A 23305-nucleotide genomic window follows, 5' to 3' on the forward strand; every position below is an offset into this window, starting at 1 on the left:
GAATTCTGTGTTTGAGTGTGCAGAGTATTAGTGAGAAGTTTGCACAGGAATTCTGTGTTTGAGTGTGCAGAGTATTGGTGTGAGAAGTTTGCACAGGAATTCTGTGTTTGAGTATGCAGAGTATTAGTGAGAAGTTTGCACAGGAATTCTATATTTGAGTGTGCAGAGTATTAGTGAGAAGTTTGCACAGTGATTCTGTGTGTGAGTGTGCAGAGTATTAGTGTGAGAAGTTTGCATACTATTATTGTGTGCGTGTGAAGCGTGCTTGCTGATGGTGTGTATATGGTGTTCAGGAGACACATAATATTCCGCACAATAAGGTTTTGTTTTTCACAGCTGCATATAACAGGGAATTGCAAGTCATGCAGTCAAATCATTTGGCAGACCTCCCTCCGCAGACTGCCTTAAGAAAAACAGCCCGAGTCTGCCGACCTTTTCAGTGAAGTGTCTTTCTCCCTGAAAGTGCTGATCACCTGGAGCAGTTGCGCGGCGCTGAGCAAGCGTGTGTTTGTTTGTGTCTGTGGAAAGGACTCCGCAGGCGCTTCGCCCTTTACTCACTGACCAAATTATTTGTATTTTTGAAAAAGAGCTTGTTCGCTTGCCGGAGCATGGGCGTTCCTTTCTCTCTCTGTTTGCTGGCTGGCCTGTCACAGAAATGCCGCTGAAGGAACCGAAGCGTCTGACTTCTATTTCGCAATTGAGTTGGACCAGGAGAGGAGCTTTGAGTTTTCAGTGACTTGGCGTGGCTTGGAGCGGATCTCCCAGCTCTCCGTGTCTTTCTGTATCTTTCTCCCACCCTGTATCCCTTTGTAGATCTGTATTATACTGATAGAGTTCCGCCAATCTTCCTCTCCCTTTGTGAATACATTAATAGAAGTGTCTCAGGCGCTGGACTGTAAGACTGTGGGGAAGGAGTGTGGCCAAGTCTGACTGGTCTTATTTCTGCCCTCGGTTTCCCTTTAGCGGTGCTAATCACCCAGTCTTGCATCATTTATAATTTGATAAGCATGTGAACGCTTCTTTTTCCTGTCTCGGACTAGTTTCAGATCTTTGTGGATTTGACATTTTTAATTGTTTTAAAAATATTTCCTAGCCAGTTTTTATTTCTCTCTCTCCCAGCTGGCCGCTGCTCCTATCTGCTCAGCAGTGAGGAGTCTCCCTCTGTGTGTGTTTGTGTGTGTGTGTGTGTGTTAGGGAAGGAAGGGGTGGGGGGGTGGGGGGATAGTCTGTGCAAAGCTTTTATTGGCTCGGGATTTTTTTAGGAAATGGCAACGCCAGACATTGCAACAGGAACCGTGTATCCGCAAGCGGCGAGAGGAAGCTAAAGGATGAGGTTGCAGATCGCCCAGATTCCCCCAAAGTAACCAATTCAACTCAAGTGCGCCCTTCGTTGTTGTTATCGCTTCTCGGCTTTCCTCCCTCTCTCTCCCTGTCGCTGTGTGTGCACGCTGTTTTCGTTCGCAATCTCCAGTTGCCAAATGGGGAAGCATCAAGTCTCTCTGTACCTACTGGCCGTGGCCATCGGTGTGTCCGGGGCGGTCCGAAACGGTGAGTATTAAGGCGCCGCTTTTTGTCGTTTCGGGCCCCTAAGCCCTGATACCACAACACTGAGGGAGGGCAGAGCAGCAAATGGATAGGGTCTCTGTCCACTCGGCAGGGCGCACGCAGTATACCGTGCACTGCGAGAATCTGGAGGGGCTCGGTTCTCCTTGTTTCATTTTACAACAAGAGTGCTCCCCAGGCTGCTGAAGTCTCCCCACACTGGGAGAGGGGGGCTGTGTGGAGGCAAGTGGCATTTTGCAGGTTTATCCGGACACGCCAGAACCTGAAGGTACCCTCAGCCTGGCGACGCTGCCCAGTTGCAGGCAGGATCCTGGACTAGGGGGAAAGAATGACTTTCTGAGACCTGTTGTGACTTTCTCAGACATTGTCCCTTCCCAGGGAAAGCGATGCGGACAGTGAACACGCCGTCAGTGTCCTCTCCCTCAGCCCAAGTTGCGAGAGGGCTCACTGAGATCTTTCTGTCTGCTTTCCCCAGCGCCTGGCACACTGGGCTCCCCTCCATGTGACTCCCTCCCCAGGAGCACGCCTCACGCTGCCACCAGTTGCCGGGGAAGGTGGCGGCCAAGCGGCTTCTTTTCAGGCGGGGTTCAAGTGGCCGGCCCCTGTCGAACTATGGCCAAACTAAAACCAGAACAACGTGTAACAAAACAAAAACAAAACCTCCAGAAAGTGTTGGAGACCACTGACTGCTGTGTGCCGCACTGAGCTCCAAAAAGGGTGAACATTTCTCTCTCCCTGCGTTCCTCTGGCACTTCCTGCTCTGAGGCTCAGCATGTTAAGGTTATTTTTAAGACTAGATAAACGAGAACTCTCCCCATAGTGATCAGGAGAGGTTAGGATTTCGGCACTTGTGTGTTCAGAAAATAAGAATTAGCTTTTGGGGGAATTTCTGGAGTTGCTTTGTGTGTGTGTGTGTGTGTGTGTTGCAGAATAAAGCGGTGAGGGGTCAGACCTTATCCAGTTCCTACACTCCGGCGCCTCTTCAATTTGAATCCTGGCTGTACTGACACTAGTGAGCTAGATTAGGAAGACACTCCGGCTCCTTCTTATCTGCACAGACACGCTCAGCCAGGCCACCAAGCGGTTCTTTCACACACACAGCCTGCTGCCTGCAGCAATAAACGAGCAAAGCGGAGCTCCCTGTCCCCTCCCGGCGCTTTCCCCCTTCCCCAGCCGCCCAGGCACTGCGGCTCCTTCCCGCTCTCTCCCCGAGCCTGGGTTAGCCCGGCCACAACTCCCAGTCCTTTCTCAGTTAGACGGGAGGGGAGTCAGTGTGGAGATGGGAGGGAACAGGCTAAAGCAGGATTACAATAGCCAGGTAGAGCAGGCTGGAGTTGAAGTGATGCGACAACATTACTAACCCGGTGTTGTTAAGAACAAAGTTTGACTGCAGAATGTTTAGCGCCGTGCACGGGATGTTGTGAATGTTAAAACCATAGGCTTTCGGCCCCTTTTCCAAGTGGGAGAGCCGGGCTCTCCAAGCAGAACGCTGACCAATCTCTGCACTGTTCCTCCATGCGGGAGGAATTTCACGTCCACTTCTCCCGGGCCAGCTCTCTGTTCCTTAAGTAATTCCCCTCCACACCCACCTTGAGATTGAAGACGAGTGAGAATAAGGTGGAATCTCCCATTGTCCTACTCCCACCCATCGATGTGTATGTGTGGGCTGTGTTTGTGTGTGGGTGTCTGTCTGTGTGTGTGTTAGTCTCTGTGTGTGTGTCTCTATGTGTGAGCGTGGGTGTGAGTATGGTGTGTATGTGTTTGTGTAGGTGTGAGTATGTATGGCTATAGGTGGGTGTGTGGGTGTGTGTCTCTGTGTGTGAGCGTGGGTGTGAGTGTGTATGTGTTTGTGTAGGTGTGTGTATGGATGTGGGTGGGGTGTGGGTGTGAGTCTCTGTGTGTCTGTGTGCGCATGTGTCTGTGGATGTGTGTATGTGTGTGGATATGTGTTTGTGTGTGCATGTGTCTATCAGTGTATGTGGGTGTGTGTATGCGTGTGGGTATGTGTGTGCATGTGTCTGTGTTTCTCTGTGTGTGTATGTGTGTGCATGTGCGTCTGTGTGTGTGTCTATCTGTGTGTGTGTGTATGTGCCTATCTGTGTCTGTGTGTATGTGTGTATGTGCCTATCTGTGTGTGTGTGTATGTGTGTCTGTGTATGGAAGGGTTGGTGGTCAATTCGGGGGCTCCCGAGTTGAACCCAGCCGGCACTAGGGAAAGCCGGGGCTAGTTACAATGTAAAACGTTTTCTTTCTCGGGATTCTTCAGAGATCTAAACCCTCCAAGCACCTTGAAGTCGAGGAACAAAACCTCGTTTTGTGAAGTTCCAGGTCTTTTATCTGGTTCTGGATGAAATGAAATGTTAAAACAAAATAAACAACCTTCCATGCTCAGAATCCGTTCTGCCTGTAAGCTGCCGCCTTCAGTAAATCAGGATTGTCCGTGGTACTGACAGCCTCCTGCTAACAGGGATGGGTCATTGCCCGTGGAAAACACAGACCTCGCGCCTGAATCACATGGAAATGTGCGGAGTTTCAAAATCTGCCAGATATTTTACGAAACAGGGCAGCATTCTGCCCAAGTCTTTTATGAAACAAGGCAAGATATTGTCCAAGTATCTTATGAAAACAGAGAGTCGTAGCACAGAAACAGACCCATCAGTCCACCTCTTCCGCGCCGACCAGTCATCCTAAACTGATCTAGTCCCATTTGGATCAATATTCTGTCAAAGCATGTTATAAACCAAGTATTTTGTAAAACAAGGCAAAGAGTTTGTCCAAGTATTTTATGAAAACAGATCAGGATTCTGTCAAAGCATTTTATACAACGGGGCAAGATTCTTTCCAAGTATTTTACAGAATCCAGCGAGTTTAGAGAACTGCTAATTCTGCGCAGAAGAAAACGTGAATCCTTATTACCGAGTCCGAGATATGAAGGGAGGGTGGAGATTCCGTTGGTTTGGTTTCTATAAGTGTGCTTTTATCTCATGTAGATCGGTGTGGGGAAACTATACAGATCACCAGTCCTGGCTACCTGAACTCCCCTGGATATCCAAATTCCTACTACCCCCGGGAAAGCTGTGCATGGGTGATCCGAGCACCCGAAGCTTCCCAACGGATAATGATCAATTTCAACCCTCACTTTGATCTGGAGGACCGGGACTGCAAGTGAGTCAAACCAGATTGGGTCGTATTTAGATACAGTGACCTCTAGTGGTTACAAAATATTTACTGGAACTTGCTGAGACGGAGCGTCAACCCTATTTATTTATCTGTACAGTGTAGGCAAGGCTAATGTCCTTCTCTAAATCAGAAATGCACGCATTACAACTAACATACCTACTCCCACATGTCAGACGCTTCACGGTTTCTCTGTACTGGGCTATTTTCTGCTAGTTTCTGTTAAACCTCAGGATTGTTAACCATTCCAGTTACTCTTACAAATGAATGTAACGCACGTGGTAAGGCAAAAGAAATGGTTTGCTGGGAAGGCAACAGGAGTGTGCATTATGTCATTGGAATTGGTTTATTTGTGATTCAGTCAGTACATGATTTTGGGAAAGACTCCCACCACAATTGATCATTACAGGTATTACACACAGACCAGTTTCTGTGTAATGTGAAGAGAACTACTGTTTTCACTTTGTTAGACAGATGCTAGTTGGATGTTCAGCTACTTGAAATATAACAACCAATAATGACATCTCTCCTACCTATCCACCCCACTGATCCCACTGACCAGTCCCTACCTACACTCACCTATCACCATCCTTCCCCAGCCTGCCTCCTCCCCTCTGTTTATTTCCCAGCTCCTTTCCCCCTCCCCATTTCAGAAGAAGGGTCCCGATCAGAAACGTCAACTTTCCCGCTCCTCTGATGCTGCCTGTGTACCTCCAGTTCCACACTGTTGTCTCTGACTTCACCATCTGCAGCTCTTGCTATTTCTTAATAATAATCTTCCATCTTCATCTCATGCATTACAAAATACAGAAATAATACACTTCTGAGATCAATTCATTTCACTAAAGTTTGCATAAAATGTTGGAAACCATTTCCATGTAGAACCCAATAGTGCAGAAGAGGCCATTTGGCCCATTCAGTCTGCACTGACCCTCTGAAGAGCATCCCATCCTATCCCTGTAACACTGCATTTAGCATAGCCAATCCACCTAGCCAGCACATCTTTGGACTGTGGGAGGAAAGTAGAGTGCCCAGGGGAAACCCACACAGACACAGGGAGAACATGCAAACTGCAACCAGCCAGTCACCCAAGGCTGGAATTGAACCCAAGCCCTTGACGTTGTGAGGCAGCAGTGCCACCATGTGACTTATATTAGGGTGCTACCTCTACTCATAACTCAAAATGAAGTTCCAAAATGGATGTATACAAAACTGTGATGCACTGAGAATAGCTAACATCTACCTCTGAAGAAGTTTTCAAACCTTGATTAGTATGGTTGTCGTACAGAGAAGGTGCATGTTTCAGTAGCACAGCATATGGGTCTAGTGATTTGTGACAAGCTGTATTTTTGGGTAATAGATTAGCACAGGTTGAAAATAACATTTTGACAGTTTTTGCTTTTAAGTTTGAATACCATTAAATGCTTTTTTAATGTATTCAATACATATGGAAAATATATTGCATAATGGGCCATTCCAGAAGCTTACAACCTACAAAGAAGTGTTTTGGTTTTTCCTGCCGCTTATCGCATAATGATTGTTGTCTGAGATAATTTGGGATTGAGTCATTTTGCTATTCATTCTTTATTTAGCTTCTTTGTTGTAATGTTTGTTGGTTAGCATCCACATTGCTACCTTCCTCCAGTCCCACTGCCTTTGTTCTATTTCAAACTATACTTCATTGAAATATGTGTGCCTTCTCCAATCATAATAGTTTAAAATCAATCTTAAAACTAAATTTATACATTTAATATCATGGAAAAATATTATTTGTAAAAATTATTCCAGTTGCATTTTTCTAATTCCTGAGAATGCAGATTTGAAATCATAACGGTCAGGTTTTATACCACTGTTCCTTCTCATTTTTTGAGGGAGAGTGCTCCTGTCAGAACAATGTTTTCCAATTTAGCTGAAAAGCCTTTAAGAAAATTTGGTTCAATTTATTTTCTTGCTTTTGGTAGTATGTATTACATATATTGCCGATAGAAGCAATTATACATTTTTCAAGGTGATCAGTCATAAAATGTACTGTGTTGTCAGAAGGCAAATCATAAAATTAGTATTGCAATACTATTTATTCTGTGCGCTTTCCAAAGGAACTGACTGAAAGGAGTTTTACTGGCTTTGAACAAAAAAGATTAAAGTTTTTTTTAGGTTGTGTATTTATTTTTGAACAGTCAAGAATTAGGAAAAAGGTGAATGGCCTAATACTGCCACTTTCTCAAGTTTTGAATGCCTTCTGAAATATCTATGTAATTTTGCTCTGTGCATGTATCTTAATGATCTTGAAATTACATTTTATTACACTGTCTTTTGCTGCTGTTCTTTCGCAGGTCTTCACATCTGTGTACCCTCCCCCGAATATCCATACCCCTATCCTTCCTCTGTCTCCTAATATTTCCTCATACCAGTCTGCAGGCTTTTAAAACCCAAGCTTGCCATCCTAAATACTGTCTCCTGATTGACCTCATTTTCTATTTTATTCTTTTAGTCTTTGTGATATTCTGCAAGACTTTGTTATTGACTCTGGTTTCCAATGAAAACAAATATTTGTTTATACGAGCTTGAGAAGATCACTCGTAGTCAAACTGGTGTGGCATTCCTTTGTCTTGTCAAATTTGACAGCTTGTACAAAACTATAAAGGACATTCCTTGCATGTTACATATAGAAAATATCTTGCACAAAGTCAGAAGGAAATGCCTGAAAAGCACAACAAGTCTGAAATCTGTATCATACGCTCTAATATTCACAGAGGTTAGTAGTATATTTTACTGAGGCCAGAAAATTTGGGAAAGGTGATTGGAAAACATATTTTGTCACAATAGCTTATCTGATCAGAAAATAATTTGAGATTAAAGTATATTGAGTGTCAGGTCAATTGGATATCTTTGCATTTTAGTTTTGTAGAAAGGAATTAAGTTTCTCAAAAACAACCCAACTGGAAAATCACATCTATGCTAACTACTGCTGCAGTGTGAATGTTCAGTGTGTTTGCTGAAAACTAAGGAAAGGTTACATCAACCAGTACGTAGAAAATACTAAGTATGTGGACAGGGTATTATTGAATCTAGTCAGATAAAATAGCATTGCTTATCAGTACAATGCACTGATAAGCCTCAAGCTGCTTATGTAACTAGAACCACCCAACCCATTAGGGCATTTATTTGCCAGCAAGATTATCTGAACACACCTTCCCCATCTTCAGGAAAAGACTATCCCCCCGCTTGCCACTGATGATACAACTAGCTGGCCAATCATCAGCGCTGCCCTGGAGTGCTGTAAATCTTTGTGACTCAGCTGTCTGCTTTCTGACAAGGGCATTCACATAATTTCAGCATTCTGTTGTGAGATAGAAGCCCACTTTTGCCTAAATGATTGTTAATCTCCCCAAAGAGGTTCGCTTGCAGTTGACCACAAAAGTAGGAAGGGAAGTTTGAGGTTTTGCTAGGCAGACAGTATGAATTCCTCATAAACTGAATAACTCTCCATTAAAAACATGGATTCTTTGGTGAATTCTGCTGACCACAGTAGAGACACATCATACCATTTAGATGCTTTAAAAGAAATAGGGAGGGTGGAAAAAGAGATGGGGGAGAGGCATTGCTAGTCAGGGCTAGTATAGCAGCTACTGAAAGGCAATTCGAGAATGATATGTCTACAGAGTCAGTTTGGGTTGAGATCAGGAACAAGAAATGAGCAGTCACTTTGTTGGGGGTTTTTTATAGACCCCCTAATAGTTGCAGAGAAGTGGAGGAGCAGATTGGGAGGCAGATGCTAGAAAGGTGCAGAAGACACAGGGTTGTAGTCATGGGTGACTTCAACTTTCCAAATATTGATTGGAAACATTTTAGTTGTAATGGTTTAGATGGAGCCGATTTTGTCCAGTGTGTTCAGGAAGGATTCCTGACACAGTATGTAGATAGACCAACACGAGGAGAGGCCGCTTTGGATTTGGTGCTTGGCAATGAACCGGGCCAAGTGTTAGACCTGTTGGTAGGAGAGCATTTTGGCGGTAGCGATCATAACTCTGTTACTTTTACAATAGTCATGGAAAAGAATAGGTACATACAGCAGGGTAAGGTTTATAATTGGGGGAAGGGTAATTACAATTCTGTTAGGTAAGAACTGGGTAACATAAAATGGGAACAGATGCTGTCAGGGAAGAGCATTATAGAAATGTGGAGATTGTTTAAGGAATGCATACTGCGTGGCTCGATATGTTTGTCCCTAGCAGGCAGGGAAGATGTGGTCAAGTGAGAGAGCCTCGGTTCTCAAGAGAGGTCGAACGACTGGTTAAGAGGAAGAAGGATGCTTATATAAGGTTTAAGAAACAAGGAACGGAAAAAGATCTAAAAGGATACAAGTTACCCAGGAATGAGTTGAAGAAAGGGCTTAGGAGAGCTATAAGGGGCATGAGAAAACCTTGGCAGACAGGATCAAGGAAATCTCCAAGGCTTTTTACACATACGTGAGGCATAAGAGAATGACCAGAGCAAGGGTAGGGCCGATCAAGGATTGTAAAGGGAATTTGTGCACGGAGCCTAAAGACGTAGGAGAGGTCCTTAATGAATACTTTTCTTCGGTATTCACAACTGAGAAGGACCTAGTTGTAGAGGAGGACAGTGTGAAACAGGCTGGTAGGCTAGAGGAGGTCGATGTCAGTAAGGAAGATGTTCTAGGAATTTTGAGGAACTTGAAGATAGATAAGTCCCCCGGGCCTGATGGGATTTATCCAAGGATTCTATGGGAAGCGAGGGAAGAGATCGCAGGGCCTTTGGCGATGATCTTTTCGTCCTCAGTGTCCACGTGTATAGTGCCGGAAGATTGGAGAGAGGCAAACTTCATTCCCTTGTTCAAAAAAGGGAATAGGGATAACCTCGGAAATTACAGGCCAGTTAGTCTTACGTCAGTGGTGGGCAAATTATTGGAAAGGGTTCTGAGAGATAGGATTTATGATCACTTGGAAAGGCACAGTTTGATTCGTGATAGTCAGCATGGATTTGTGAGGGGTAGATCATGCCTCACAAACCTTATTGAATTCTTTGAAGAGGTGACCAAACACGTGGATGAAGGTAGAGCAATGGGAGTGGTATACATGAATTTAAGTAAGGCGTTTGATAAGGCTCCCCATGGTAGGCTCATGCAGAAGGTAAGGAGGCATGGGATAGGGGGAAATGTGGCAGATTGGATTCAGAGTTGGCTGACCCTTAGAAGACAAAGGGTGGTAGTGGACGGAAAATATTCAACATAGTGCTCAGTTACAAGTGGTGTACCACAAGGATCTATTCTGGGTCCTCTTCTATTTGTGATTTTTGTACATGATTTGGATGAAGGAGTGGAAGGGTGGATTAGTAAGTTTGCGGACGATACGAAGGACAAATTTGTTTCCTTCGGAAGGACAAATTTGAAAGCAGAATACAGGGTTAACAGAAAGATTCTTGGCACTGTGCAGGAGCAGAGGGATCCTGGGGTTCATGTCCACAGTTCCCTGAAAGCTGCCACCCAGGTGGATAGAGTTGTTAAGAAGGCGTGCGGTGTGTTAGCTTTCAATTATCGAGGGATTAAGTTCAAGAGCCGTGAAGTTATGCTCCAGCTATACAAAAGCCTGGTTCAGCAACATCTGGAGTATTGTGTCCAGTTCTGGTCACGTCATTACTGGAGAGATGTGGAAGCATTGGAAAAGGTGCAGAGGAGATTTACCAGGATGTTGCCTGGAATGGAGGGAAGGTCTTACGAGGAAAGGTTGAGAGAGCTAAGGCTTTTCTCTTTAGAACGACGAAGGATGAGAGGTGACTTGATAGAGGTGTACAAAATGATCAGAGGTATAGATAGGGTGGACAGCCAGAGATTTTTTTCCTAGGGTGGAGGTAGCTATTACGAGGTGGCATAGTTTTAAAGTGAGTGGAGGTAGATATAGGGGAGACGTCAGAGGTAGGTTCTTTACTCAGAGTGGTAGGGGCGTGGAATGCATGGCCGGAAAGGGTAGTGGAGTCGGCCTCATTAGGGGCATTTAAGCGGCTATTCGATAGGCACATGGATGATAGTATAAGGTCGGGGTGGAGGTTAGATAGACCTTAGGTTTAGGGTAAAAGTTTGGCACAACATCGTGGGCCGAAGGGCCTGTACTGTGCTGTACTGTATGTTTTATGTTTAAGATATTGAGGTCTATCTGCAGTTGCTTGAGTTTCTGCAACCTTCTCTTTAATCATTAAGGGGATGTATGCTTTGCTGGCGCGGCCAGTATTTATTGTCCATCTCTAATTGCCGTCAGGAGGATAGTGGTGAACTGCCTTCTTGAACCACTGGAGACCCTTCGATATAAGGACACTCACCTAATCATTGTAGGTGCTGGTTACACAATTTCTGATACACAACCGCCAGGTACCACTTCATGCTAGCTATTATTGTCAAATATCAAGTTCCTTTCTTTGTGATTCAAAAGATAACATGGGTTAGAAGGTTTGGGAGAGCCAGGAATGTCAATGGTCTTAATATAGTAAGCATATTCAGCATGGCTATTAACATAGATGCTTTTATGAGAGTTTTTTGGCAATGCAACATGCCCATTTTTTGGCAGACTGTGGCCAAAGCCCACACTCATTTAAATTCTTTGCTTGCTACAAATCTAGTTTACAGATTTGTCCTGGAATACGTTGTTTGAAGCAAGTCCATCAATGACTCTCTTTGGAATCTGAAGCACATTTTGAAACTCTGAGTGGAAGATATTTACCAGATAACCTAAAAGTTAGGAAGGACAGAGAGAAGAAGGATCTTGTCTTAATGTAGTGTCCTTCAGGATCTCATTATGCCCCAAAATGCACAGGAAGATCCACAGTCAACAATGTTGTCAATTAAGTGTCTTTTGACATTGCTGGTTAATGGAGGCCTAGACATTCTATTGACCAGAGATAGTAAGAACTGCAGGTGCTGGAGAATCCGAGACAACAAGGTGCAGGGCTGGATGAACACAGCAGGCCAAGCAGCATCAGAGGAGCAGAGAGGCAGAATCTTTTGTTCAGTCAGAAAAAAACTTCGCAAAAAGTCTCACTCAGGGAAACATCAAAAGGCTGAATGGATGTTTTGAAAAGTAGCCTTACCTAAATTAGTTTAATATTTACAGCCACAAAGAAAGAGAGGATTCTGCTGGAGTCAGTCACAAAGTGTCTTGTACCTGAGATGGCCTGACCCACTGGCATCATTGTTTTCCATTACTTCTGTGTTGTCTGTCAATTCTACTTCTAATTTTAATTCTTGTTTCTCGGACAGGAATGAAAGATACTACAGTTGTCTGGAAGTTTTCCAGATTTTGCAGCAGGAAATAGAATGTAATGCGCATTTTGAAATGTTGCTAGCAAATTGCACAATACTTTGCTTGAAAGTTGTCTTGATCTACAGTCAGTTCTCAGAACCATCCCTAGTAATTTTTCTGTTTTGAGCTCCATTACTGTGTGCAACGTTTGTAATACCTAAGTTAGATTTCAGTTCAGAAGCTGAATTAGATCTAAAGTTTCACTCTAATACACCAAAATCAAGCATCTAGTCATGATATACTTGGAATAACTTATGTGATCCCAGTTGGTACTGTTATAGACAAGGTTGCCTCAGAGGCTAGTTTTAAACTCGTGCCAATCTTGATATATACTAGCGTAATCTTTCATTATGCCTGAGATCGTCCTCTCCTGTTTGTTATATTCTCTGTTCCATCAGTTGCATCCCTTCCAATGCTGTGTAAGTGTTGTACTATGTTCTGCTCTAAACCTGCTGTTAGGTAACAGCTTAAACGAAACACTTTTTTAAAAAGAAATTATTAGTGGACATAGTTCATGCTGTTGTGGTGATTCATGAGAACATGGGAATAGTTCAGGTACATTACAGGCCCCTTGATGATTGGTTGGGAGGTCTGGCAAAATGGTGAATGTGATATCTAAAGGATATTTTTGCCTCAGAATTGCCCCCCTGCCTGATGGCTAATTGTGCCATTGCTCTTTGTGGAAGAGAATTCCAAGGACAAGTGACCTCTGAAAGAAGAAATTTGTTCCTACCCTCATCTTTTAAACTGTCGACCCAGATCTAGATATCACCACCAGCCTCCTGTAAAACCCCCTGAGAATTTTAACAGTTTCAATCAGATCAGCTCTCTTTCTTCTGAACTCCAATGAATGTAGGCCCAAACTGCTCAACATACCTTATAAAATAATCCCTGCACCCAGGAATCAGCTGAGGGAAACTTCTCTGATCTGTTTCCAGTGCAGGTGTAGTTCTCCTTAAGTAAGGAGTCCAAAACTATACATAGTACTCCAGGAAATTAAAAATAAACAGCTAGTTAATGGTGACCATGTAACTCTTGCCGATTGTTGTAAAAATCCATCTGGTTTGCTCATGTCCTTTGAGAAGGAAATCTGCCATCCTAGCCTGTCTGCCCTACATGCGACTCCAGAGCCACAGGAATGTGGTTAACTCTTAACTGCTGCCTGGGCAATTAGGAATGGGCAATAAAAGTTGGCCTCGTCAGCAATGTCCACATCCTGTGAACAAACAGAAAAATGGTACAGTGTCAACAATGCCCTGAATAGCTGTAGCAGTACATTCCTATTTTTATACTCCATCCTGCAATAAACAAGCAGGATGGAGTACAAAAATTCCATTTGCCTTCCTAATTATTTGTTGTGCCTGCTCTCTACGTGATTCATAAACAAGTACACCCAGACCGGTCTGTTCGTCTTGCCTCTCTCTCTCCTTGTAAATAATTTTCTGCCTTTCTGTCCTCCTCACATCTCAAACCATCACACCGTCACAATCTGTACAAAGGTTAGACTTGCCACCTGCTTTCAGCCCCAGTGAAAAGACATTTCCCACCTCAAAAAATAATTCATTCATTGTATCTGTTGTGGTTCAGGTGGTAGAATTTTCCCCTCTGAGTCTAAAGGTTATGGGTTCAAATCTCACTTCACGGATGTGAAAATAAAGATTTTGACTGGTTTTCCAGACAGTATTGAATTGTGCTGCCTTTCAAATGACAAAGTTGAAACTAAGCACTGTTTACTCTCTCAAGGGGATGTAAGAGGTCGCAGAATTTTATTTTGTGGAAGACCAGGAGTATTTTGCCCGGTGTCCTGTTCAATATTTCTTGCTTAATCAACTGCATTAAAGAAAAGATTGTCAGGTGATTATCACATTGCTGTTTATTGAACCCTGTTGTGTGCAAATTGACTTTTGTACTACCTACATCAGAATAGTGAGTACATTTCAAAAGTACTTCATTGACTGAGAAACGTTTTGAGACTTACAAGGTTATGAAAGGCGCTATACAAATGCAAGGTTTTACCTTTTAGCCAGGCCTCACAGATTTGAAATACCGAGCAAGACTAAACAACACAGGACTAAACTGCACGATCTGCCTTGCCAATTTTTATCAGATTTTCCTTGACTTTGACATGCACCTACCGTAAATATTGTGATATCCAATGGCTCAGAACAAGGTAACTGTAGAAACCAAGATGCTATGTTACAATAGGGATCAAATATCTTCAGTTAGGGAGTGATAAAATAATGTCAAGGCAAAAATTCGTAGCGGATCTCAATGCAAATGTAAGGAATAGTGACAGGGGTCAGGACAGTTGCATGTATTCATTCTAAATTTATATCAAAGCAGTGAACACCCTGCAATGAGTGCAGTTGGTCACAGGATGTAAACTAATTTTATTTCTAAAGAAAGTCTCAGTTTCTTGGAGAAAATGGTTGTTAATTCCGAAAACTGTATATGTTTATATTAAGTTTTTGGAATTTTTTTTAACCAGTGAGTTATCTGAGGAACAAAATCAGTGGAGTGCCTAAAGGCAGCAGTGCCAAAGAGCTAGATTCTGTTCAATACGCTTGTGGTGCAGAAAGATTGGATACTTAAATTTAATGTTTTTCAGTCACATAGTTTTGGCTGACCTCCGACATTGTGGTGAAGGTAAACAGAAAGAATGCGTAGGAGCATGGTCTAGCAACAGGAGGCCAAAATAGTCAGGAAGGAGATATTGAGAGCATAAAACGTTAAGGAGTCAGGCCAGTCAAATATCTCAAATGTCTTAAAAAGGAAAAGAAAATAATGGATAAAAGAGCAAGGAAGCAAATGGGGCGTCATATCACAAGAGTTTAGAGAGCCTGAGAGCCAAAACCTTGATTAATAATACAGTTTTTAAGGAGGTTATGAAGAAGAATTGATAGGACAATGGGATTTAGAAGGGCATTCCAGAGTGTAGGATTGAAGTAAAGGTTCTTTTCCTATCCATATTGAGACAAAAGGAGGAGAAGATGAATTGAAATGAGCCTGGTGAACTTAGTATTACATCTAAAGATATAGATAGGGATAGAGGTAGAAGAACAAAATATTTTTGAGGTCCAAATAGGGAATCTTGGTGAGATAAGATGTAATCTCTTAAGTTTAACTCTAGGTAAAACAGAATGCTGTGATTTTGCCTGAGTGGTCAAGGAGGCAGATGGAATTCATTTGAAGAAAACAGAATTCATGGTGGGGACCAGAAATGGTTGTCTCAGAATTTCTTGATGTTCAGTTAAGTCTTTTCATTTGTTTCATCCACGATCTGATTTCAGAAATGGAATCTGAGTGCAGAGCTGGTTTTAAATCAGAGTAAGTCACTGAGATGCATGTCCTGATCTGACTCTGGAGTGCAGTATCGCTGGTAAAATCATGTTACGTTGCTGAGGCTTGACTGCACTGTCAGAGTGTTTTAAAAACTTATCAGTCATGAGCTTCATTCTGTGCATGTGTGTAAAAATGAGACTGGTGCTCTCTCAAGGTAGTAGAATGGGAGTTATTTGTACTCTGCAGTGCAGGCCCTGTTAGTTGAGAGTCAGTCTTGACAGCTACTCCTTTAACCTCAAAATACAAACAGAGCTATTGAATTTAATATTCCAAGTTGACATTGGATTTAGCGTCGTTATCATGCAAATCCAATATGCATTTAGAATACAGCATGGGGTAATAGAGTCATTAAACTGGAGTGCTTCACTCTCAACTGAATATGTTAATTTAGCTTCTTTCACAGGCAATTCAATTGTTTCTCTATTCGACTTTCTTCAAAAGCGCCCTGAATATTCTGTTTCTAAAACAAGCATATAAAACAAATGGCATACGTGTCAAAATTATATCACATTGGACTATTTTGGTTTAAAATAGATCAACTTCCTTTAAAGTGGAAGAGTGAAGAGTTTCAGACAATTGAATGCTAACATCCCAAATTATGACTTAGACTTGTATTTCTTAATCTAAAGATGAGTTAAGTTTATCTGTGTTTAAAGACTAATGTGTTTTGAAAAACACTGAAAGGTAATTATTACTTAATGTAATACATTGAAATAAAAATGTCACTATGTCATTATACACATAAGAATTATAATTTTTAAAGAACAATCTTCTTTAGATAAGTTACTGTCTGATACATCAGAACAAAAGTTACTGTATTAACCATTAAGGTTTACTAAGGACTCAGTCTTTCCAGCAAACAGGCTTTATAAGGTTTGCTAATTGGGTGTGACATTGGATTTAGTCATAAATCACATGAAGTCAGCAATCTGTAAATTTTGTTAGGGGTGTTCGCCTCTTAAAAGTAAATGGATGCAAGACTGCACATCCTTGAAGGAACCTGTCCCATTCACCTGAAGCTAATGATTTATAAATGCTGCATTTAGAATTTGACAATGTTGTCTCCTTGAACCAAATTGGTCAAAATAGTACTGAAGGTCAGGACTGAACATGTGGACCTAAAAGGGTCATTAGGTGAAGAACAAATTTTACCAGGTTCATACTGTCGAATAAATCATTAACAAGGCAGCTTTGACCTTAGACAAACAAATAATTTAACCAAATACTGTACAATCACAAATCACTTTCCTCTAATGGTTTGTGTTATAGGGAGATCCAATTAATTTAGTGAGAGCTCTCCTTTTATTTAAAGCCAGGCTGTTTAGAAAGAATATATCAAAGATTAGGCTATTTGTTTTGTTGGTTACATCTTCCTGTACACACTCATGGACACACAATCACTCTTTTTCTTTTCTCCCGTCACAACCATCCAGCTACTTTGTACTTTTTGTTTACCTCTCACGCGAACGTCCCATCCGTTGCCTCAAATCAGTGGTTGAAACATAATTGCAACAGTAATACCTTGAATTTATATAGCACTTTGCATTATCAAACAAAATTTGATGCTAAATCACAGTAGAAGACTTTAACAGAGTTGACCAGAAAAAAACATGCTTGTAGATGTACCTTGTAAATAGAATCTTACATAAGCAAGAGGTTGAGAGAAGCAGAAGGACTTGAGGGAATTCTGGAGCTTATTGGGTATGTAGCTAAAGACATAACCACCGGCAGTGGGATGTCACAAATTGAGAATAAATAAGAGGCTAGGATGGAGGAGCACAGAGATCTTGCAGGGTTATAGGCCTGAGGAAAATTACAACGATATGGTAGGGTGAGGTGACAGAGGGATTTGAAAACACAAGTGAGAACTTTAAAATTGAAGTCTTACCAGACCAGGAGTCAATGCAAATTAGTGAGCACCAAGAGTGGTGGATGAATGGAATTGATATGAGTTATGACATGAAGAGCCGAGTTTTGGATGAACTCAAGTTTCCAATGCTAATATTATCTTGCATTTCAATTAACATAACTTTGATAAATAAAGATGAGGTTGAATAACTGTTGATTTGTTTTGGCTAATATGAAGATGATTCTTTTGAATGAATCATTTTAAAAAATGGTATAACATTTTTTGGATGGTGAAATTGAACAGCAGATCAGCTAGGAATGAAATCCATGGCAGCATCCTTTGGAAGAGCTAACAGTCTGCCATCCAATATGCTGCTGGGCTGCCATTTATTTTTCATTATCTCCCACTTAGAAGTTGTCTGAAATTTCTTGATTTGCCAATGAGCTGAATAGAAATTACTTTTAACTAGATTATGTGGTCAAAGAATAATTTGGACTAATGCATTCATAAATCGTGCTAGGGTCAATAATTAACTTAACTATGCACAACTGGTCAGCGATCGGCTTCGTGAGATTGAAAGATCTAATATATGTGAAATATGGGGGAAAGGCAGTGAAAAAAAATTCAGCAAAGTTCGACTGTGACAAGGTGAATGCTTCCAAATAATCTTGCACACCTCCCCAATAAAATCATAGAGTAGAGAAAATAACAAAGATAGTGTTGAGGAGGATAATAAATAACATCATCTACTTTGGTCATTAAGGCGTTTCCAGCCCTAAGGGTGTTATTACTACTCATCAGACCCATCCTAAACACTTCAGTACCAGTAATGGCTGTAATGTGTTTCAAAAATGAAGTTGGAGGTCTTCCAGACAGGCAGCACAATGGGGTGGAGAGACTAAACGTCAAGTTACTGGGAATGACATAGATCTTGTCAAAGTACAAAACATATATCATTTGCATCGTTTCTTAGGTGCACCATTTGAGAAAAGGCCAATTAACTGGTTCCTAGCTGGTGCTCATCTGGCATTTGAGCCTACATATTGTTTAGTTTCACACTTGAGCAACAACTACTGTTGTCTAAATATTAAGAACTCTGCAGTCAATAGGTGTACAGCTGTTCAGTACACACAGTCTTTAGAGTGTATTTGAAAGTTCGCTAGCAGCAGTGAATCTACAAAATCTTCACAAAGAAATTTGTGATGCTGCTGCAAGCATACTCCTTTGTATAAAAGAACTTCCATTATAGGGGGGAGAAAGGTCAATCAAGTTCAACCTTTGCAAACTGCAGAATAAGACAAGCTATCTGGAAATGTTATATGTTATCCAGCAGCTCTCTGAAAAGCATCTCGTCCACTTGGTAATGCACAATGTCATATAATGCTGTACCGCTACTTATGGCAACTCTATTTTAAGGAAACAGCAAGGCACTTCCTCAGAATTGCTTATATTCCACAGCCATTACTTTATTAGAAATACAAGAAACGTCTTCAGGCCATACTGTTGATAAAACTATGACCATGAAGTGAGAGCATCTCTGAGAATCTACTGTGGATATGTTTTTTGAGCAGTGCTGATTGAGTACACAATTTTTCATAGAATCATAAGTAGAGAAGAGGCCCTTTGGCCCATCACATTTGCATGGCCAAAAATTTACCACTATCTGTACTAGTCCTGCTTTCCTGCATAAAAGCCATAGTCCTGAATGTTATGACATTTCACATGCTCATCCAAATACTTTTTAAAGGTTATGAGGCTTCCTAGCTCAACTCCCCTCCCTGGCAGTGCATTCCAGATCGCTACCACACACTGAGTGAAAATGATTTTACTCAATTCCTCTGTAAACCTCCTGCCTTTCACTTTAAAATTACGTCCGCTTGCTATTGACCCTTCAGCTAAGGGGAACAACTGCTTTCTATTCGCCCTGTCAATGCCCTACATAATCCTAAATCAGCCTTCTCTGCTCCAAAGAAAACAACCCAAATTTATCCAGCCTGCCTTCATAGCTCCATCCTGATGAATCTCCTCTGCACCCTCTCCAGTGCAATGACAAACTTCCTACAGGGCGGTGACCAGAAGTGCAAACAGTCCTCTAGCTGTGGCCCATTCCTACACTGTTGAAGGAGGTGTTTGGAAAAGATGGTATTGTAAAGTAAGTGACATTGTCAGCCTAATGTCTGGTGGTACAATGGAGCCAGTTACAGATTGTGTACGTAATTCCCTGCATATATTAGGGAGAAATTTCAGACATTGCACTTAAAGAGAGGGGAAGATAATTGATTATTATCTGATACATTGTTTGTGCAGTAGTAATGTCTTCTCCAGTTTTTCAACTGCTGTGTTTTGAAAGCCGTTTATACATATAATCAATACCATGCTGGAAAGCATTTCAACAGACGCAAGAAGGAGTAAGAACTGCCGATGCTGGAGTCAGAGATTAAGCAGTGTGGAGCTGAAAGAACACAGCAGGCCAGGCAGCATCAGGGGAGCAGAAAAGCTGATGTTTCGGGGCGGGACCCTTCTTCAAAAAGGTCCCAACCCGAAAGATCAGCTTTCCTGCTCTTCTGATGCAGCCTGGCCTGCTGTATTCCTCCAGCTCCACACTATATCAACAGACGCAAGTGTTTCTTGCGGAAGCCAGCACCAATGCTACCCATTCAAAATTACCTCCAGTATCAATTTGAAATTTGGCTGATTTTCAAATTGTCTCAGGTTTTTTTTATCAGTTGAATTGGCTCTTAATGATATTGATGATAATCATTATTGCAAACTATCAACCTGCACAGAAAAAATGCAAACAGCTGGCTGCTCTATGCAAATACTGTCACACGTAAGGAAATGTAGCTCTAAACATTTCCAAGTCTTTATGTGCTAAAATCTGTCAAAAAATCCTCCTGATTAAATGATTTCACTTTCTGTCAGAGCTTTCTGGTAGAAGTCTGCAAACAATGATAGAAAGCATAATAGGGTATTTCCAATGATAGAGTGAAGCAGAGAATATTTTGCCTTTTAAACAGTATGTACTTGTTGAAACAGAAAAGTATGTGGGGATTATGTCCTTGGTTCTGAAAATCACTAAAAACTATCAAACCCTGCAGCATATGTGCACTGTAAAGGGGTAAAACTCATGACTTGAAGCAGAGAGAGGTAGGCATCTAACTTTTTTTAACGTAGTTTTCCAGAAACTTTCAAGCAAATTTGTTTATAAATGATAGACAATTGAAACTCACAATTAATTATTCAAAGACAACAACAGCAACTTGCCTCTATATACCATTTTTAACAGCAAAATGTCTCAAGGCACTTCAACAGGAGTGAAACCCAAAAACAATTGGCACTAAGCCAAAGGAGGATAGGTGACTAAGAGCTTTGTTAAAACTGTAAATTTTAAAGTGGAACAGAGTGGAGAGGAAAGAAATGTGACAGTATCAACAATAATCCAATTGCAACACATGAGTATAAGGATGACATAGAAGTACAGTGAAAAGGGTGAACTCATTTCTGTATATACTCTTTTAGGAGTTTATTATAAACTGATGAGCATTAGAATGAAGACAGGAGGTAATATGCAGGCAAATTAGAGAAAAACACACAAGTGATAGCACTGTCGTAATGGCATTTGAGCTCTGTTTGCTGGAGCATGGCTGTGGGACTGTTGCTGGTGGAATGCCACTGAACAAGGTGAATAGAGTCGACCCTAATGCTAGAGGTTTTGCCCTATGATCTTTGGTGGCACAATGAGCCTCACAGTTTTCTTCTCCAGGAAGTGATAGCTATACCTTTGGTCTCCTGCAGGACATGACAGTAGAGAATGAATGAGAGTGTATGTTTGTGCATGGATTGACAGAAGGAATGAGTTCCTAGGCTGACTAACATGTCCTCATTTTTGTTTTTATGTTCTCATGCACTGGGAGGGAGATAAGTATCTTTCAGCATTTTGGACCATCATAGCAACTTCAGTATTTCACCATAAGAGCAGGAAGGTCTTGAAAGAGATGTAAAACACTTTGGTTAGCACAGCTGGAGTACTATGTGGAGTTCTGGTCACTGCACTATTGTAAGGACATGATTGCAATGGAGGAGATTCACCAGAATGTAACCTGAGATGGCTCGGTTTAGCTGTGAAAACAGCTGGATAAGCTCAGGTTGTTTTCTTTAGGGCAGAGAAGGCTGAGAGGAGATCTGATTGAGGTGTATGAAATTATGAGGGGCATGGACAAGATGGATAGAAAGCAGCTGTCCCTCTTAGATGAGAGGTCAATAACAAGGGGGCACACTTTTAAGTTGAAAGGCTGGAGGTTTAGAGGGGATTTGAGGAAAAGAAAATTCACCCAGAGGATGGCGGGAATCAGGAATGAACTATGTGGGAGGGGAGTGGAGATGTAAATTGTTACAATGTTTAAAAAGTACTTTGATGGAAACTTGAAATATCATAACATTCAAGGTTATGGGCCAAGTACTGGAAAGTGGGACTAGTGTAGATTTAGAGCAGCTGAATCAGTGCAGACTCAATGGGGCCAAAGGGCCTCAACTGTATTGTATGATTCTCTGACTCTATGATTCAATGATATTTCTAATACTCGACTCTTTTCTTCAGATAAATGCATTAATGCCTTTAATGAATGTGCATGAGGTCTTGGTTTCTGTATAAGAATGACTGTTACTTTTTTCAACTTAATCACAGAATTATAAAAGTGTTACAATGCAGAAGGAGACATTGTAGCCAATTGTGTTTGCATTGGCTCTTCACCTGAACATCATTACCCAATGCCAATCTCCTGCCTTTTCTGCTTTTAATTCTGCTGTGACATGAAGCTTTTATTTTTATGTTTCAAGATCAATGCCTAATGATTCACATTGTGTGTAAGGTGTTACACAGTTTCTTATTTTCCATTTGGTCCTCTCCATAAAGTAAATAATTTGGAAAAACAAAGTACTGTGAATGCTGGAAATCAGAAAGAAAATTTCTGAAAATTGCTACCACTTCCGGAGAGAAACAGAGTTAACGTTTCATGACGAGGAATTCCAATGAAAAGTCACTTTTAAATAATTTAGACGAGTTGGAGTTCATGTAGGATTGGGATTAGTCAGGAGGATGTTTGACAAGTTGAGTTCGAAAAGTCAAAAGCATAAATAGGTTGGTAGGATCAAGATTTATATTCCACTATCACTTTGTTTGTCACGCCCCTTCTGTGCATCTTACAAATCTCATTTCAAACATTCTGTTTTTCTAATTTATGCTCCTTGTGAATCCTCCTCTTCTTCCATCTCACCACCGTTGGTAGCTGTGCCTTCAGTTATCCAAACTCAAGAACTGGAGTATTCACTCTAAACCTCTTCATTGCAGTATCTCCCTTAAAGCCCAGCTCTTTGCTTGCTTTTGGTTAACCTTCTTTGGCTTGGAGTCCATTTTAATCCTGTCACCACCTTGGAACAATTTATTTAAGGGAGATGTAAAAGGTTGTATCCACATGTGCTTTATAAATGCTTATTCTTTTTGAGGTAAGGATATTAATATTGTATTGTGTGTGAAGGAGCTGTAATCATGAACAGGAATGTTAGGCAGAATTAATAACTGGCTCAACAGGCCTGCTATGTAATCAATGCACTGGTAGAAGAAGCAGAAAACTATTGATTATAACACTAAAATAATGGAATGTATTGGAGTACTGGTGTTTGAAGTTTTCACAAAGGGATGGGTAATAAAATAATTGTATTTCAGTTATTTTCTAGTGGCTTCCTTTTGCTGTCTGACAAAACTTTACTTTTGAGATGATCTTCTGAAAAGAAGGAAACATTGAGCAAGTTTAGTTCTCTGCACATTGTAGTTTAAAAGAATGAAAGTTGATCTAAAAGAAACATAGAAGATTCTGAGAGGATATGTACCGAGAGGATATTTTACCTTCCTGAAGGGACTGGAGATTAAGGGGGCACCATTTGATAATTTTTGAAATATTAGTTGAAAATTCCCTCATTAAGGATGGAGGTGTGAAGGAATTTTTTCTCTAAGGATCATTAGACTTTGGAATCCTCCTTCCCAGAGCACAGTGTAGGCTGAAATATA

The 23305-nt window shown here is 41.4% G+C and overlaps 1 protein-coding gene across 5 annotated transcripts in view; it reads left to right on the forward strand.

Annotated features, from left to right (window-relative positions):
* The first annotated feature begins 398 nt into the window (after window positions 1-398).
* nrp1a (neuropilin 1a) overlaps window positions 399-23305 on the forward strand; it is a 174592-nt gene continuing 151685 nt past the window's right edge. For 2 of the 5 annotated variants that reach the window (XM_048617056.1, XM_048617070.1), the window contains exons 1-2: window positions 401-1548; window positions 4554-4728. In XM_048617056.1, the coding sequence (XP_048473013.1) occupies window positions 1479-1548; window positions 4554-4728 (245 nt within the window). In that variant the 5' untranslated portion in view covers window positions 401-1478. Of the gene's footprint in view, window positions 1549-4553; window positions 4729-23305 lie in introns of all 5 variants that reach the window. The other 3 variants (XM_048617075.1, XM_048617063.1, XM_048617051.1) reach the window with 3 other exon arrangements.

The sequence above is a fragment of the Rhincodon typus genome, chromosome 2, assembly GCF_021869965.1.
Source record: "Rhincodon typus isolate 14 chromosome 2, sRhiTyp1.1, whole genome shotgun sequence".
Classification (NCBI taxonomy): domain Eukaryota; kingdom Metazoa; phylum Chordata; class Chondrichthyes; order Orectolobiformes; family Rhincodontidae; genus Rhincodon; species Rhincodon typus.